This window comes from Lynx rufus, unplaced genomic scaffold (assembly GCF_022079265.1).
Source record: "Lynx rufus isolate CCGP_SWC_20201006 ecotype Redwood Valley unplaced genomic scaffold, mLynRuf1.p SCAF_17, whole genome shotgun sequence".
NCBI lineage: Eukaryota > Metazoa > Chordata > Mammalia > Carnivora > Felidae > Lynx > Lynx rufus.
In genome coordinates this window covers 40,658,406-40,673,731 of record NW_025814831.1, presented here as the reverse complement: position 1 = coordinate 40,673,731, position 15,326 = coordinate 40,658,406, and the positions used below count along the sequence as shown (strand labels likewise).

The 15,326-nt window shown below is 38.8% G+C and overlaps 1 protein-coding gene and 1 non-coding gene across 5 annotated transcripts in view; both read left to right on the top strand.

The window, feature by feature from the left end:
- SLC38A6 (solute carrier family 38 member 6) overlaps nucleotides 1-13,208 on the top strand; it is a 76,079-nt gene extending 62,871 nt beyond the window's left edge. For 2 of the 4 annotated variants that reach the window (XM_047079555.1, XM_047079553.1), the window contains exon 16: nucleotides 12,961-13,208. In XM_047079555.1, the coding sequence (XP_046935511.1) occupies nucleotides 12,961-13,086 (126 nt within the window). In that variant the 3' untranslated portion in view covers nucleotides 13,087-13,208. Of the gene's footprint in view, nucleotides 1-12,957 lie in introns of all 4 variants that reach the window. The other 2 variants (XM_047079554.1, XM_047079552.1) reach the window with 1 other exon arrangement.
- Nucleotides 12,656-12,728, top strand: TRNAN-AUU (transfer RNA asparagine (anticodon AUU)). The gene has a single exon. It is a non-coding gene; the product is annotated as a tRNA-Asn (tRNA).
- Nucleotides 13,209-15,326: the final 2,118 nt, after the last annotated feature.

Sequence of the window (15,326 nt, the reverse complement as noted above, 5' to 3'; positions counted from 1 at the left end):
CACACCCATAGTTTCCCATATTGTTGAAATCTTGCATTCATGTGGTGCATTTGTTATACTTGATGAGCCAATATTGATACAGTACTTGTAAAACATTTTTTAAGTCTGTTGATTTTGAGAGAGAGCGAGAACATGAGCAAGGGAGGAGCAGAGAGAGAGAGAGAGAGAGAGAGAATATCAAGCAGGCTCCACACTGGCAGCACAGAGCCTGACATGGGGCTGGAACTCACAAACCAGGAGATCATGACCTGAGCCAACATCAAGAGTCAGACACTTAACTGACTGAGCCACCTGGGTACCCCTTGATACAGTATTATTTACTAAAGTACATAGTTTGCCTGAGAGTTCACTGTTGATGCAAGCATTGGCAACCACTGATCTTTTGACTGACTTCATAAAAACTCTGAGCCTTTCCCTGTGAGCCTTTTCTAGGATGTCATATAGTTGGAATTATATATTATCTAACCTTTCAGGCTGGCTCTTTCACTTAAACAAAATGCAGTTGTTTCCTCCATGCATTTTCATATAGCTCATTTCTTTTTATTATTGAATAATATTCCACTGTATGGATGGGCCAGTTTGTGTTTTCATTCACCTGTTGAAGGACCTCTTCCTGGCTTTCAAAGTTATGAATAAAGTGTGTACAGGTTTTTGTGTGGATATAAGTTTCAGCTTTTTTGGGTTAATACCAAAGAGCACAATTGCTGCATCATACGGTAAGAATATGTTTAGGTCTTATAAGAAACTGCCAAACTGCCTTCCAAACTAGCTGTAATATATTACATTTCTGACAGCAGTGAATGAGAGTTCCTGTTGTTCCATATCCTCGCCAACATTTGGTGTTGTCAGTGGTTTGGATTTTTGCCATTCTAATGGGTGTGTAGTTATATCTCATTGTTTCAATTTGCATTTCCCTAATGACATATGATGTGGAGCATCTTTTCATATGCTTATTTGCCATCTGTATATTTTCTTGGGTGAGGTTTGGATCTTTTGCCCATTTTTTAAATTGGTTTATTTTCTCACTGTTGGCTTTTAAGCATTCTTTGTATATTTTAGATACCAGTCCTTTATCAGATAATGTGTTTTGCAAAAATTCTCTCCCAATCAGTGGCTTGCCTTCTCGTTCTCTTAACAGTGTTTATCACAGGCAGAAGTTTTTAGTGTTATTAAATGTATAGAGTCAATCTTTCATTTGTTTTTTTTGTTTTTTTTTTTTTAATTTTTTTTTTCAACGTTTATTTATTTTTGGGACAGAGAGAGACAGAGCATGAACGGGGGAGGGGCAGAGAGAGAGGGAGACACAGAATCGGAAACAGGCTCCAGGCTCTGAGCCATCAGCCCAGAGCCCGACGCGGGGCTCGAACTCACAGACCGCGAGATCGTGACCTGGCTGAAGTCAGACGCTTAACCGACTGCGCCACCCAGGCGCCCCACATTTGTTTGTTTTTTAAGAAATCCGTGTATTGGCTTTATATACAAAATTGAATCTTAGCTGTGGGTTAATGTTGTCAACATCAATCACTAATAACGAAACTGTGGGATTATTTCATTTGGTATTTTGCCCTGCCTCCCAATCTTCTCTAAGAAACTTCTGTGATTTTCCTGTTGTTCATTATGACATAGAGCTGTGATGATTGACTGTGGATTTGGAAGTTCTCTGAACTTTCTCTTTTGTCACTTAAACACGTGACTTTCTAGTTGGCAAACAGAGACAAATAGTGACGATTTATATCAAGTTTTGTGCAGAGGTTATAAATCATTGTTTCCCATTGATGTGGCTTACTTTTGGTTGGAAAGCAGAAGCTGGATCTCTTCTCCCCATGAGTGCTCTTTGTGAAAGGCACCTTGTTAGTAGCCTACCAAAGCCAGGGTGTATCAGTGAAAATGTAATGCTACCCCTGTGCACATGTAAAGTAGGGGATTGCATGCAAAGCACCAATTTGCATGAATGGAAATACACACTTTTGCAGGTGCCCCTTTGCTTCCTACTTAGGAAATGGGCAGAAGAATTGACAACTGAGCTTCCCTTTTGAGTTAAGATATTTCTTTGGCAACTTTGGATCGGCATCGTATAATGGAAAAAGTCCAAGTTTGAGGGTTAGAAAGACTTAGATTCAAATCTCAGTGAGTTTAGACAAAGTACTTAACCTCTCCAAGCCTCCACTTTCATATAGGTATTAAATGGAGTTAATACCAATTATACAGGGTTGTGTTGAGAGGATTAAATGACCCTGTATAAATTAGGTGCAGACCAAAACAGGCTCTTAGATCAGATACTTATCCCCTTTTCCCCATCCCTTCATCTGGACCAGTAAAATAAGTTTGCTTCCAATCAGAGACAGGGAATTTCTTCGTCTTCCATCTTGTACAACTAATATGTTTAGAATCTTTCTCTAGCCTTCATTCACAGGGGAACTGGCCCCATGTGCACTCTTTTTCATGTTTTGCCACAGTTCTGCCCCAGCTGTGCTCTCCTACTAATGTCTTCCTGAAGCTGGGCACTTAGCATGGTCCCAGGGGCACAGCCAGGCATGGCTTCCCCTGTGGCTTCAGATCAGCCAGAGCCTATCAATCTGATAAGCTAATTCTTGTACCCTCTTTTTCTGTTTATGAAATTATAGATCCAAACACAAATAGGTGTTCAGCTGCTTACATAAATCTAATTCCAGTAATACCAAAATAACACTAAATCTGCAACAGATGCAAGGATGCCCTGTGGGGCAAATGTTAAATGTGATGACAGCTGGGCATCAGTTAATACATTTGTCACCTGCTCATGGGATAGGATCATGAGAGGTTTGGCAAAGGGACAAGTAACATATTGAACATAAAACTTAGTTAATATCAAGAGATAATATTTGTGGAAGTGTTTTTCTTTTCTTTTACTTCAATATTCTGCCTTATCTGGTTGCCTCTTCGGGGTCACAGCTTTCTCTATGAGTGTGGAGGAAGCTAATAAGATGGCAGGTAAGAGCAGTGTCCCCTTCACTAGGATTACCAAAAACCCTTGTTCAAGTACTCCGCAACATTTTTCCTGGGAAATATAGGCCCTCGCATTATGGGCTTAACGTTCATAATTTATTAGGTAAGAACTATTTAAAATAAAACTAAGTAAAGTACAAAATATATACTTTTCTAACACTTGGAGACTTGTTTGCTAAATTAAAAAACGAAGTGCTGAGAATATAAATTACTTTCGTATGTTGAAGGTGAATGTTTAAATTGTACCTTTTTTTTTTAACGGAATGTTTACTCATGAGCTTAGCATTTAAATGGTTAAAACAAGCCTTTGAAGTTAACACTCCATTAAGATGAATGGGGGTAATTCACACCTCTGCTGGTGCTGTATTATTTCAGTCTGGCTGCGGAGAAAACAAGACAGGAGTAGGTTGATTTACTGTGTGAAGGCCCTTTAAACACCCAAGGTCTGGAAATCTTTGTGGGTTTTTTTGCCTTTCCATCTAGAAGCAGAATCTGAAATTCAGCACAATCTGGGTATAGACCTGGTCTTGAAAGTACCATACATTCTCTACTGTGGCAATTCCTAACTCGCATTTGATGGGTAGCTTGTTACCAGATCAGCCCAACCTCTCTGGCTTTGTTTGTTCCTTTGTTCCTTCTCCCGTGACACCTTTTAAATTTAAGTTTAGTACCTTGGTAAATCCACCAATGGAAAAGCAGAAGCATACCATCCATTTTCAGGTAAACTTTACACATGCCTTTAAATGGTTATCAGCTAATCACGGGCCTTCTTGTGCTTCTAAAAACATTTTTACCTTTGCAAAATCTCATCTTCCTTATTTGCCTGTATATAAACCTGTAAGACCGTTTTTCTTCTCCCCCGTTTGGGGGGTGATCTCTGATGTGAGCAGAGATCAGCTAGGAAAGATTCATTTCTTTCTCCATGTGACCTTTGGCACCAGTACTCTTCTGTATTTGAAATGTGTACCCCCCCCATCCCCCGCCATTTGTGGAAGTGCTATAGCCATCTGACTCTGAAACATTTTAGAGCCTAGGAATAAGGTTATGTGGGCACAAATGAAATGGCGAGCACTGTATGAGATGTTAATGAATTTGGAAGATCTCTTTTTAAGGTAAACGGATTTTTCTCTTCTCCATTCTTGCCCTGTGTATTTGCCGGATCAGGTTACTAGATAATCTGTGGGTAGCTGGGTGTGGGGTCTCTCGTGCTGACAGTGCCAGTAGAATATATAGAGATGGAAAATAGATGCTAGAAACAAAAGGACTCGAACAGTTAATTTTAACCTGATTTTCTTCTTGGCATGTTGACAGTACTCTCTCTGACTTTATTAGAATTAGCCCTATTGAAAAAAGACTTTGTTTCCTGCCAATTACTTTGCCTAAAACTTAGGTGTCATAATTTTTGGTCTTAGAACTTCTCAGAACCTGATATAGTACTGAAACAATTGTTTTTCTAATTTAAGCACACAATTTGTTCATTTTTCTACATTATCCTCCTATAGTCTTCCCTTAATGAAGAGGGAAAAATAAGAAAACAAAATTTTGGTGAAGGATAAGTAAAGATATTGTGGATATGGCTTCCTCATTACAATCACTCTTCCTGAACAATCTGATCTATGTTTTTACTATCATGATCCACTGTCCTAGTTTGTGAGGCTGTCCATCAAGATGAGCACTTATGAGGAGCAGGAAGACTCATCTTGCCTGGTGGCCAGGGGGACAAGTTTTTTCGCCTGTGGGACAAAGGAAAGGGGCAGAGAGGGAAATTGAGTTGCCAGGGGAAAAAAGACAAGTGGATGAAAAGGCATTGTCATATGGGATGGTATAAAGAAACAAGACCTCCAGAGAAATGTTTCTCACTGTTTGAATTTGTGTGTGTTTTGTCTTCTACTGATCAGTGGATCAATGCACAACACAGGCAAAGGGGCTGGCTAATTCACTGAGTAAGTATTTACTGAGCACATAATACACACTAAGAGTTGCACTAGTCCTAAAGTTGTGAAGTTAAATAAGACCCCTGAATTTCTTGCCTGAAAAAAGCTCAAATAAAACTTGGAATTTTCTGATTGAACCTTTTCAAGATGGCCCTGGTAATGCAACTGCTTAACGCAAAGGAAAACATAGATTAAGTCCTAGCCTCAGCAATTAGACAATAAAATGAAATAAAAGGCATCTAAATTGGCAAAGAAGATGTCAAACTTGCACTTTCCGCAGATGATGTGGTACTCTCTCTACATGGAAAACCCAAAAGACCACCAAAAAACTGCTAGAACTAATACATGAATTCAGAAAAGTTGCAGGATATAAAATCAATGAACAGAAATCAGTCGCGTTTCTATACAGTAACGAAACAACAGAGATATCAAGGAATCGATCCCATTTAAATTGCACCAAGAACCATAAAATACCTAGGAATAAACCTAACCAAAGAGGTAAAAGATCTGTATGCTGAAAACTATAGAAAGCTAATGAAAGAAATTGAAGAAGACACAAAGAAATGGAAAAGCATTCCATGCTTATGGATTGGAAGAACAAATATTGTTAAAATGTTGATACTATCCAAAGCAACCTATACAAATGCAATCTCAATCAAAATATTACCAGTATTCTTCACAGAGCTAGAACAAACAATCCTAAAATTTGCATGGAACCACAGAAGACGGCGAATAACCAAAGTAAGGTTGAAAAGAAAACCAAACTGGAGGCATTGCAATCCCAGACTTTAGCCTATACTACAAAGCTGTAGTCATCAAGACAGTATGGTATTGACACAAAAACAGACACATAGACCAATGGAATAGAATAGAGAACACAGAAATGGACCTACAAATGTATGGCCAACTGATCTTCGACAAAGCAGTAAAGAGTATCCAATGGAAAAATGACAGTCTCTTTGGCAAGTGGCGCTGGAAGAACTGGACAACAACATACTGAAGAATGAAATTGGACCACTTTCTTACACCATACACAAAAATAAATTCAAAATGGAGGAAAGGTCTAAATGTGAGACAGGAAACCATCAAAATCCTAGAGGGCAAAATGGGCAACAACCTCTTTGACCTCAGCCGCAGCAACTTCTTATTTGACACGTCTCCAAAGCAAGGGAAATAAAAGCAAAAATGAACTGCTGGGATCCCATCAAGATTAAGAGCTTCTGTACAGCAAAGGAAACAATCAACAAAACTAAAAGGCAAACAACAGAATGGGAGAAGATATTTGCAAATGACATAAAGGGTTAGTATCCAAAGTCTTTAGAGAACTTAGCAAACTCAACTCCCAAAAAAACAAATAATACAGTGAAGAAATGGTCAGAAGACATGAATAGACACTTCTCTAAAGAAGACATCCATATGGCCAATAGGCACATGAAAAGATACTCAATGTCACTCCTCATCAGGGAAATACAAATCAAAACCACATTGAGATACCATCTCAGACTGGTCAGAGTGGCTAAAAGTAACAACTCAGGAAACAACAGATGTTGGCGAGGTTGTGGAGAAAGGGGAACACTCTTGCACTGTTGGTGGGAATGCAAACTGGTATAGCCACTCTGGAAAACATAGTGGAGGTTCCTCAAAAAAATTAAAAACAGAATTACCCTATGTCCCAACAATAGCACTACTAGAAATTTATCCAAAGGATATAGGAGTGCTGATTCGTAGGGGCACATGTACCCAATGTTTATAGCAGTGCTATCAACAATAGCCAAAAAGAGCCCAAATGTCCATCACCTGATGAATGGATAAAGAAGATGTAATGTGTATGTGTACACACACACACAGGAATACTACTCAATGATGAAAAAGAATGAAATCTTGCCATTTGCAACAACATGGATGGAACTAGAGGGTATTATGCTAAGTGAAATAAGTCAGTCAGAAAGAAAGATATCCTGTGTTTTCACTCATATGTGGAACTTGAGAAACTTAGCAGAAGACCATAGGGGAAGGGAAGGAAAAATAAGTTACAAACAGAGAAGCAAACCACAAGAGACTCGTAATTACAGAGAACAAATTGAGGGTTGATGAGGGTGGGGGTAGGGGGTTTGGGAGCAGGGAAGATGGGTGATGGGCATTGAGGAGGGCACTTGTTGGGATGAGCACTGGGTGTTTTAATTGGCGAATCACGGGAATCTACTCCTGAAGCCAAAACTACGCTGTGTACGCTGTATGTTAGCTAACCTGACAATAAATTATTTAAAAAAAAAAGAAAAGGAAAACATAGATCTATATCTATAGTTTCATATATTTATGGAGAGACTTTTTTTTTTTTTAAATAAAGATTCTGAAGTCCTATTTACTTGTGTTCAAATCCAAGCTCTACCTCTTTTGTCTAATTTTGGACAAGTTTTCTTTAATCTCTGAAGACTTTCATGTTTGAAGACTATGTTTTCTCTCAACCAGGGGAAATACACCTTATTTCCCCAAGTTATTTAACACGATATTTGGGGAAAGTTTGAGTATGCTGTTAAGCACTGAATTGAATATATATAGTTTTATTACTTGACTGTTCCTCAAATCTCATATCTCTTCTCCCTTCTCTACTTCAGCCATCTAGTCAGTGGCCTGATCAGAAAATAGTGTTCTAGAAATAATCCTGATCAATGTAGTTTATTTTCACTACTGATGTATTCTTCCCTAGAAAAATAAGTTCTAGTTTTGTAACAATGTCAATTCCTCTGATTTTACATCAGCTTTTTCACAATGACTTTACACTTTAGGCTTGTAAAGTACATCATCAGTAAAAGCCCCAGGTCTCTTTTAGGTGAACTGCCAGATTTCTAGGTCTTTTACTATTAATTTTATTTTTTTTAATATGAAGAAATATATGTTGTACACACACACACTTGTTATCTATTTTTTATCTATCTAAATTTTGTCTTGTTAACTTTAGTACATTCTTCCAGCCGTTGAGATCTTTTTTTAAGTTTTGATTCCAGTGTATCATTGTTCCCTGTTTTTTGACATCCTGCGTTATCCTGCCATTTCTTTATCCCATTCACAGATAAAGATGTTCTGTAAGACAAAACTAACTACAGAGCCCTGCAGCCCACCACTAGAGGCTTTTCTTCCAAGTTGTTACTAGTCCCCTTCTTGGAAAAAGTTGCCATAGTCCTGTAGTGTCATCTAACATGCATTTCTTCAGTCCTGAAAGTGTCTCCAAGTCAGTAGGTACAACCTAAATTCTCACCTATTTCCCACGTGTCCAGTTGTCCTGGGTCGTTTCTGCTTAGATGCTGCCCAGTTACCTAAAGTCGACATATTCAAATCTATTCCCCTCCACAGTTTTCCCCTGTCAGCGCACCTCATACTCTAATCTATCCTTCCAATCAGTTTTCTTGCTTTCATTCCTGCAACCTGCAGTCTGTTTTCACACTGCAAAAGTGGTTGTTCAAAAATGTAAATCAGATCACGTCACTACTCTGCTTAATTTCCTCCAAGGGCCTCCCATGTCATTGAGAATGAAATCTGTGCCATGGCCCACATGGCTCTATTTGGTTTGTACCTACGTATTTCTCTGACCTCATCTCCCATCAGTCTTTGACTCTTCTCCGTTGTACAGATTTCTGTGCCTTGAACATGTCCCTGCGTGCTTACTGCTTTTCCTAGAGAGAACATCTCTCTTTGAAGACTCAGCTCCTCATCACTCAAGCCTCAGCTCAAGTATCACCAGCTCAGAGACGTCTCCCCCGACCACTTGATGTACACAAGCAGCCTGATAGCGGTCATGCTTGATAGCTTCAGACCCAGTTGTACAGGCCATCCCTGGAAGTCTTGTTTGTTGTCTGTGTCCACTAGACCACAAGTTTCTGAAGAACTGGGACTGGTCTGCTTTGCTCATCACTAAATCTTCAAGCTCAGTATGGTACCTGGTACTTGGGAGGGACTTAATAAATGTCTGTTGAATGAATGCATAAATCTAACAGACTGTGTATATCTTTCCACTCTTTACCCCTGATCTGTCAGCACATCAGTTCTTCCTTGGACCTGTCTCCTAAGTGTGCTTTTATCCTGTCTCCAGCCTCCTGCCAGCTCCTGAATCTTAGCCTTCATCTCTTTGTGCCTGGATTGTGACAGTTATGTTCAACCCATGCTGCTCTTTAAAATCACTTGGGGGAGCTTTCAAAATGACAATGATCAGGCTCCACCCCAAACCAATTAAATCAGAATCTCTGGCAGTGGAGACCTAGGCACAAATATATATTTTTAAAGCTTCCCAGATGATTGCAATGGGCAACCCCTGGATCGCTGCGTTAGCCTTCTGACAGTTGTCTGTCTTTTGGTTTATTTTGTCTGTTTTGTCTGCTGATCTTGGAATCCTGCTTTCATAATATGACTTCCCTGCTCAAGAGCCTACAGTGGCTCCCTGCTGCCCACCACATTAATTCCACATTTCCGTGCATCATCTACTAAACTATTTCATCCTTTTCTCTTGTACCTACATTCTGCAGACGCTGAAACTGTCTCACTGGCGCTTGATTTACCTTTCATTACCCTGCTTCTCCATTTTTACTTCCCATGTCCTCTCCCCACTCCAGCCTCTATGTACACACCCAGACTGTCCTTACTGCTCTCCTCTACCTATCCAAACACTTCCCATTTCTCAAGGCCCAGCTCACGTTCCGCCTTGTAAATACTGCATTCTCTACTCCAACTTATCTCTTGTTATCTAGATAATTATTCTGGTATGTGTCATTAGTACCATATATTTCCTACTTTTTTATAAATTGCTTTATGTTCTATTTTTTTTCAATATATGAAATTTATTGTCAAATTGGTTTCCATACAACACCCAGTGCTCATCCCAAAAGGTGCCCTCCTCAATACCCATCACCCACTCTCCCCTCCCTCCCACCCCCCATCAACCCTCAGTTTGTTCTCAGTTTTTAACAGTCTCTTATGCTTTGGCTCTCTCCCACTCTAACCTCTTTTTTTTTTTTTCCTTCCCCTCCTCCATGGGTTTCTGTTAAGTTTCTCAGGATCCACATAAGAGTGAAAACATATGGTATCTGTCTTTCTCTGTATGTTCTATTTTTTGATTGGTAATATTAAAATTTAATTGGTACAAATTCAAAATTTACAAAATTGCCTCCCTGCAATGTCTGTCCCAAGCATCCAGTTTTCCTCATTGGAAGCAACCACTCTTACGACTTTCTGTATCTTTGCAAATATATGTTAAGCCTAGTTAACTATGTATATAGAACAAACATACACACACACAAATGTTGGCATACTATGCGCAGTCCTCTACATCTTGACTTCTTTTTACTTAGAGATATTTAAAGATATGTATAAACACATCATTTCAATTGTAAAAAAAAACAAAACAAAACACGGAACAGGTAATCTGCCCTCTTAATAAACCTTTAAGTATACAATACTATTGTTAATTATATGTATATTGTTATACATACAGTAGAGCTCTAGAACTTTTTCATCTTGCATGACTAAAACTCTATGCCCATTGAACAAAACTCCTCATTTTCCCCTCCCCGCATCCCTGGCTACCATCATTTTACTTTCTGCTTATATCAGTTTGACTGCTTTAGTGGAATCATGCAGTATTTGTCCTTTGTGACTGGCTGTTTCACTTACCATAGTGTCTTTAAGTTTCATGCATGTCGTAGCCTATGACAGGATTTCCTTCTTTATTAGGGCTGCATAATACTGCAATGTATTACCACAATTGTATATACCACAAGTTCTTTATCCATTCATCCATCTGTGGACACTTCAATTGTTTCTCTGTCTTGGCTGTTATGGATAATGCCGTAATAGGCATGCTAGTACAAATATCTCATTCAGTTATTTTGGAATAATACAAAGAAGTGCAATTGCTGGATCAAAGGGTAGTTCTACTTGTAATTTTTTGAGGGACCTCCATACTGTTTTCCATAATAGCTGTACCATGTTACATTCCCACCAGTGCACAAGGGTCCCAATTTCTCCACATCTTCACTAGCATTTGTTATTTTCTGATTTTTTTTTGTAATGACCATCCTAACAGATGTGAGGTTATATCTCATTATGGCTTTGATTTGCATTTCCTTAATGGTGACGTCGAGCATCTTTTCATATACCCACTGGCCATTGGAGAAATGTCTATTCAAGTCCTTTGTCCATTTTTAAATAGAGTTATTTGCTTTTTTTGTTATTAAGTTGTAGGAGTTCTTACATATTTTGGATATTAACTCCTTATCAGATAAGAGATGGTTTGTAAATATTTTCTCCCATTCCATAGGTTGACTTTTTACTGTCTTGATTGTTTCCTTTCTTGCACAGAAGCTTTTAAGTTTGATGTAGTCCCACTTGTTTACTTTTTGCTTCAACCTTATGTTTTGGAGATATTCTGTGTCAAAAGCAGCCTAACTCTATTTAACAACTACATAGTATTTCGTTAATGCATGTACCATAATTTAACCAGTTTCCTATGCATATTTAGGTTTTTTTTTAATTTTGCTGTTTTATATAATGCTTCAGTTATTATCTTTATACATACATCATGTGGCACACATATGAACATATCTATAGGATAAATTCATACCCATTTAATTGGAATCCTGAGGCAAAGGGTATGCACATTTCTAATTTTGGTAGGTATTACTAAATTGCTCTCCATTAAAGGTTTTACCAAGCTACACTTTCACCAACGATGTAATAATTGCTCTTTAAATTTTGTGGTGTTATTTGCTTTTCACTGCTTTTAAGCACCTACTTTCCCCAACTCGGTTGTAATTAACCCCCAAAGAGAAACCATGTTCTGCACATACTATATTGGCATGTACACACTCCTAATTCCAGAAGTTCACTTAACTGGTGCTCAGTAAATATTTGTTAAATCTTACTTCATTGTGTGTTTAGGGAGTTTCCTTATGGCTTTAATGAATGCCATGAGAAAGTTGTGTCCTTTACGTGGGTGCTATTCCCAGGAGAGGAGGTGACCTGTGTGTGTGATGTTCTGAGAAAAGATGCCGTCCACTGCTACTGCTCTTCCAGGATTTTGTTATCATTGTTTAGGTCAACCAGTCCTTGGATCTATTATGAGGTTTGTTTAGTTTGAATAATTCAGTATAAGGACCGCAGCTGATGCCAAACATGTGTCCAGTACCCTTCATATCCTAAAACATCATAGATAATACATTTTTATAGCATTTAGTATAAATTATCTAAATAAAAAGCTCTACTCCATGAGTTTTCCCCAACTTTTTATTATCTAAAATTTCAAGCATACATCTAAATTGGAATAATATGCCCATATACCCACCACTGAAATTTAACATGTGGTTCATATTTGTTTTGCTACCCACATATGTATTTATATATATGTAACAAAACAAATATGAATAAATGTTATATTTATATAATGTATAAAAATACATATAAAAAAGTATTTGCTGAATGATTTGCAAGTGAGTTGCTGATATTCCATTGAGTGGTAAATAAAGCTGAAAATTAGTTTTAAAAATACCACCTTCTGTGAAAAAATCTATTTTAAATGTTTCACAACCTTTCTCTCCGCCCCCCCCCCCCCAAATTATAGTTCCTTCTCCAAAAGGATAAGTAGCTGCTTGATGGCATCTTTTCCTCAAATGCCAAAAGACTTCTATCCCTGTAAGAACAAGGTTTAAGGGAGGGGAAGTGACTGGCACCCTAAATTTCTCTTAGGGGGCGCCTGGCTGGCTCAGTCGGTAGAGCATGCGACTATTAATCTCAGGGTTGTAGGTTCAAGCCCCACATTGGGTGTAGAGCTTACTTAAAAAAAATACAATCTTAAAAAAAAAATTTCTCTTAGGGAAGAATCTTACATGTCTTTGTGTGGGAAACTATCTTGATAAGTCATTGGGGATGAAAGGTGAGACCCTATATGGTTTCACAACAGTTTACTAAATGCCTGTGAATTGTATAATTTAAAATGGTTCATTTTATATGATGTGAATTTTACCTCTTTTTTTTTTTTTTTTTTTTTTTTAAGAAGGTGAGACCTTATGAGAATGGGTTGGCAGGAGAAGAGGAAGTTGAAGAAATATTTAAAGTACTCTTTGTAAAAGAGAACGTGGATTTGGGAGTCGAGAAGCAGAAGGAAAGAGGCAGCCGGTGCTAAGCCAGTGGTGGGAGTCTGGAGCCTGTGAGTAAAAGTGGCTGAAGGGTGTTTTAAGAACAGAAACGTCTAATATTCGGTTTTAACTTGCCTGCCTCTGTCTCCTGAAACCAATAAAAGCTATACACAGAAATGCCTTGTGTGAGCATGTGTGTAAACCTTTCCCTGGAGCCACATGGGGCAGAACAGGAATAGCGTATGTGCTAGCCAGGCGAGCCAGAAAGCTCAGAAAAGTAGACTTCAAAACCAGAGATGACCAGAAAAAACGTAAGCCCCTGCTTCCTCTCAGAGATGGTTGTGAGACCGTCCCCACATGAAGATGTGATGGACCCAACCTTGCTTGGCCCTTACAGTGAGACAAGTTAGGTTGCCCCCTCAGTAGCACTCTAATGTCCTCTTATTGATCCAAGGTCTGTCTTGACTAGTCTGCAATTGGGCCTGTAGAGAAATGCCTCTCTTCTGTTATTTTTTTAAATGTTTGTTTATTTTGAGAGAGAGAGCACGAGTGGAGGAGAGGCAGAGAGAGAGAGACAGAATCTCAAGCAGGCTGTCAGTGGAGAGCCGGACACAGGGCTCAATCTCATGAACCGTGAGATCATGACCTGAGCCAAAGTTGACTTAACCAATCAACTGAGCCACCCAGGCACCCTGGAAATAGCTCTTTTTTAAAGACAAAAGATCAGACCTTGAAAAAAGTAGATCTTGAGGGCCGGGGACAGCTCTGTGCTTTTCCCTTTAAAGGCATCTCCTTAGGTTCTCTAGAACCAAGGTTGGTAGTTCAGAGACTGGACTCCCAGAACTTCTAGCAAGCTAAGGTGCTTTGTGTTTGGGATCAGAACCCTTTGACCCCACTTCTAGTTAGATGGTAAAAGTAGGAATCAAAGGGAGTGGGGCCTCTAGGGCAGGGCACCTCCATGAGGAAAGAATGAAGACCATTTTTGTAGTTCCCTGGTTCTCTTACTCAGTTCTCTGTTTATATCTGAGAGACTTTGATATTTTAAATGAATGGGAGGTTATCAGAGTCATAAAATAATGTAACAATCATGAGCAAGCCCTTGTATGTATGGACCAGGCATCAGGCTGAGCACATTATCTTGTGTCCTCTGTAGTAGATATAGTTATATTCCCCCATTAACTGCATTAGAAATTAAAGTTCAGGAGTGCCTGGGTGGCTCAGTCAGTTGAGCATCTGATTCTTGATTTCGACTCTGGTCACGATCTCACAGTTTGTGAGTTCGAGCTCTGTGTCAGGCTCTGCACTGGGATTCTCTCTCTCTCTCTCTCTCTCTCTCTCTCTCCCTCTGTCCCTCCCCTGTGCTTGCTGTCGCTCTCTCTCTCTCTCTCTCTCTCTCTCTCTCTCTCTCTCAAAATAATCTTTAAAGAAAAGTGAAAAAAAAAAGTTATGAAGTTAAAGCACTGGCCCAAGATCACACATCTCAAATGTAAACTTAAGTACATCAAGCTGTTAGAGTTTTGTTTCTTATTTGTTTTGTTTTGTTTTTGTATAAACACATTCTCATAGTAGATACATAGTAAACACCAACTGTATAGAAGGCTGCTTTATTCATTTAAATTTTGTACCTAAGTCTAAGTCTGTTCTGTCACACCAGCCAGACAGCATTTGGGTTCACTCTTTGTCCTCTGAGTCATGGTCTATTGCCACAGCATTATTCCTTTTTGTTAAGTATTTCAGAAGTATATGGACTTTTGGTAGAGCAATAATGTTTTCCAATATTTGTCAGCCAGACTTTGAGAAAACGTGGATCCCTTGAAAAACAGTGTTAGAAATCCAATTCTGCATTCTGACTCTCTACAGATACAATTTTTTAAAATCCAAATAAGCTCAGACCATCAACATTATGATTTAGTGTTTTCCAGACTTTGGATTTCTTTTGGATCCGTAGACCTTCAAAATAAATTTTGGGGAAAGTCATGACATTGCCAACTTTTTATTTTGCAAATTGATCAAGGGCATTAAGAAAAAAACTTGCCACTGTCCTTTAATATAAAAAAAGTAAGGAAGATCATAATACTACTATATAAATACAGTAAAGATACAGTTCTTTTTTTTTTTTTAAGTTTATTTTGAGAGAGAGACAGTGTGCTAGCAGGGGAGGGGCAGAGAGAGAGAATCCCAAGCTGGCACTGCACTCAGCTTGGAGCCTGATGTGGGGCTCAAACCCACAAACCAAACCAACCCATCAGATTATGACCTGAGCTGAAATCAAGAGTTGGATGCTTAA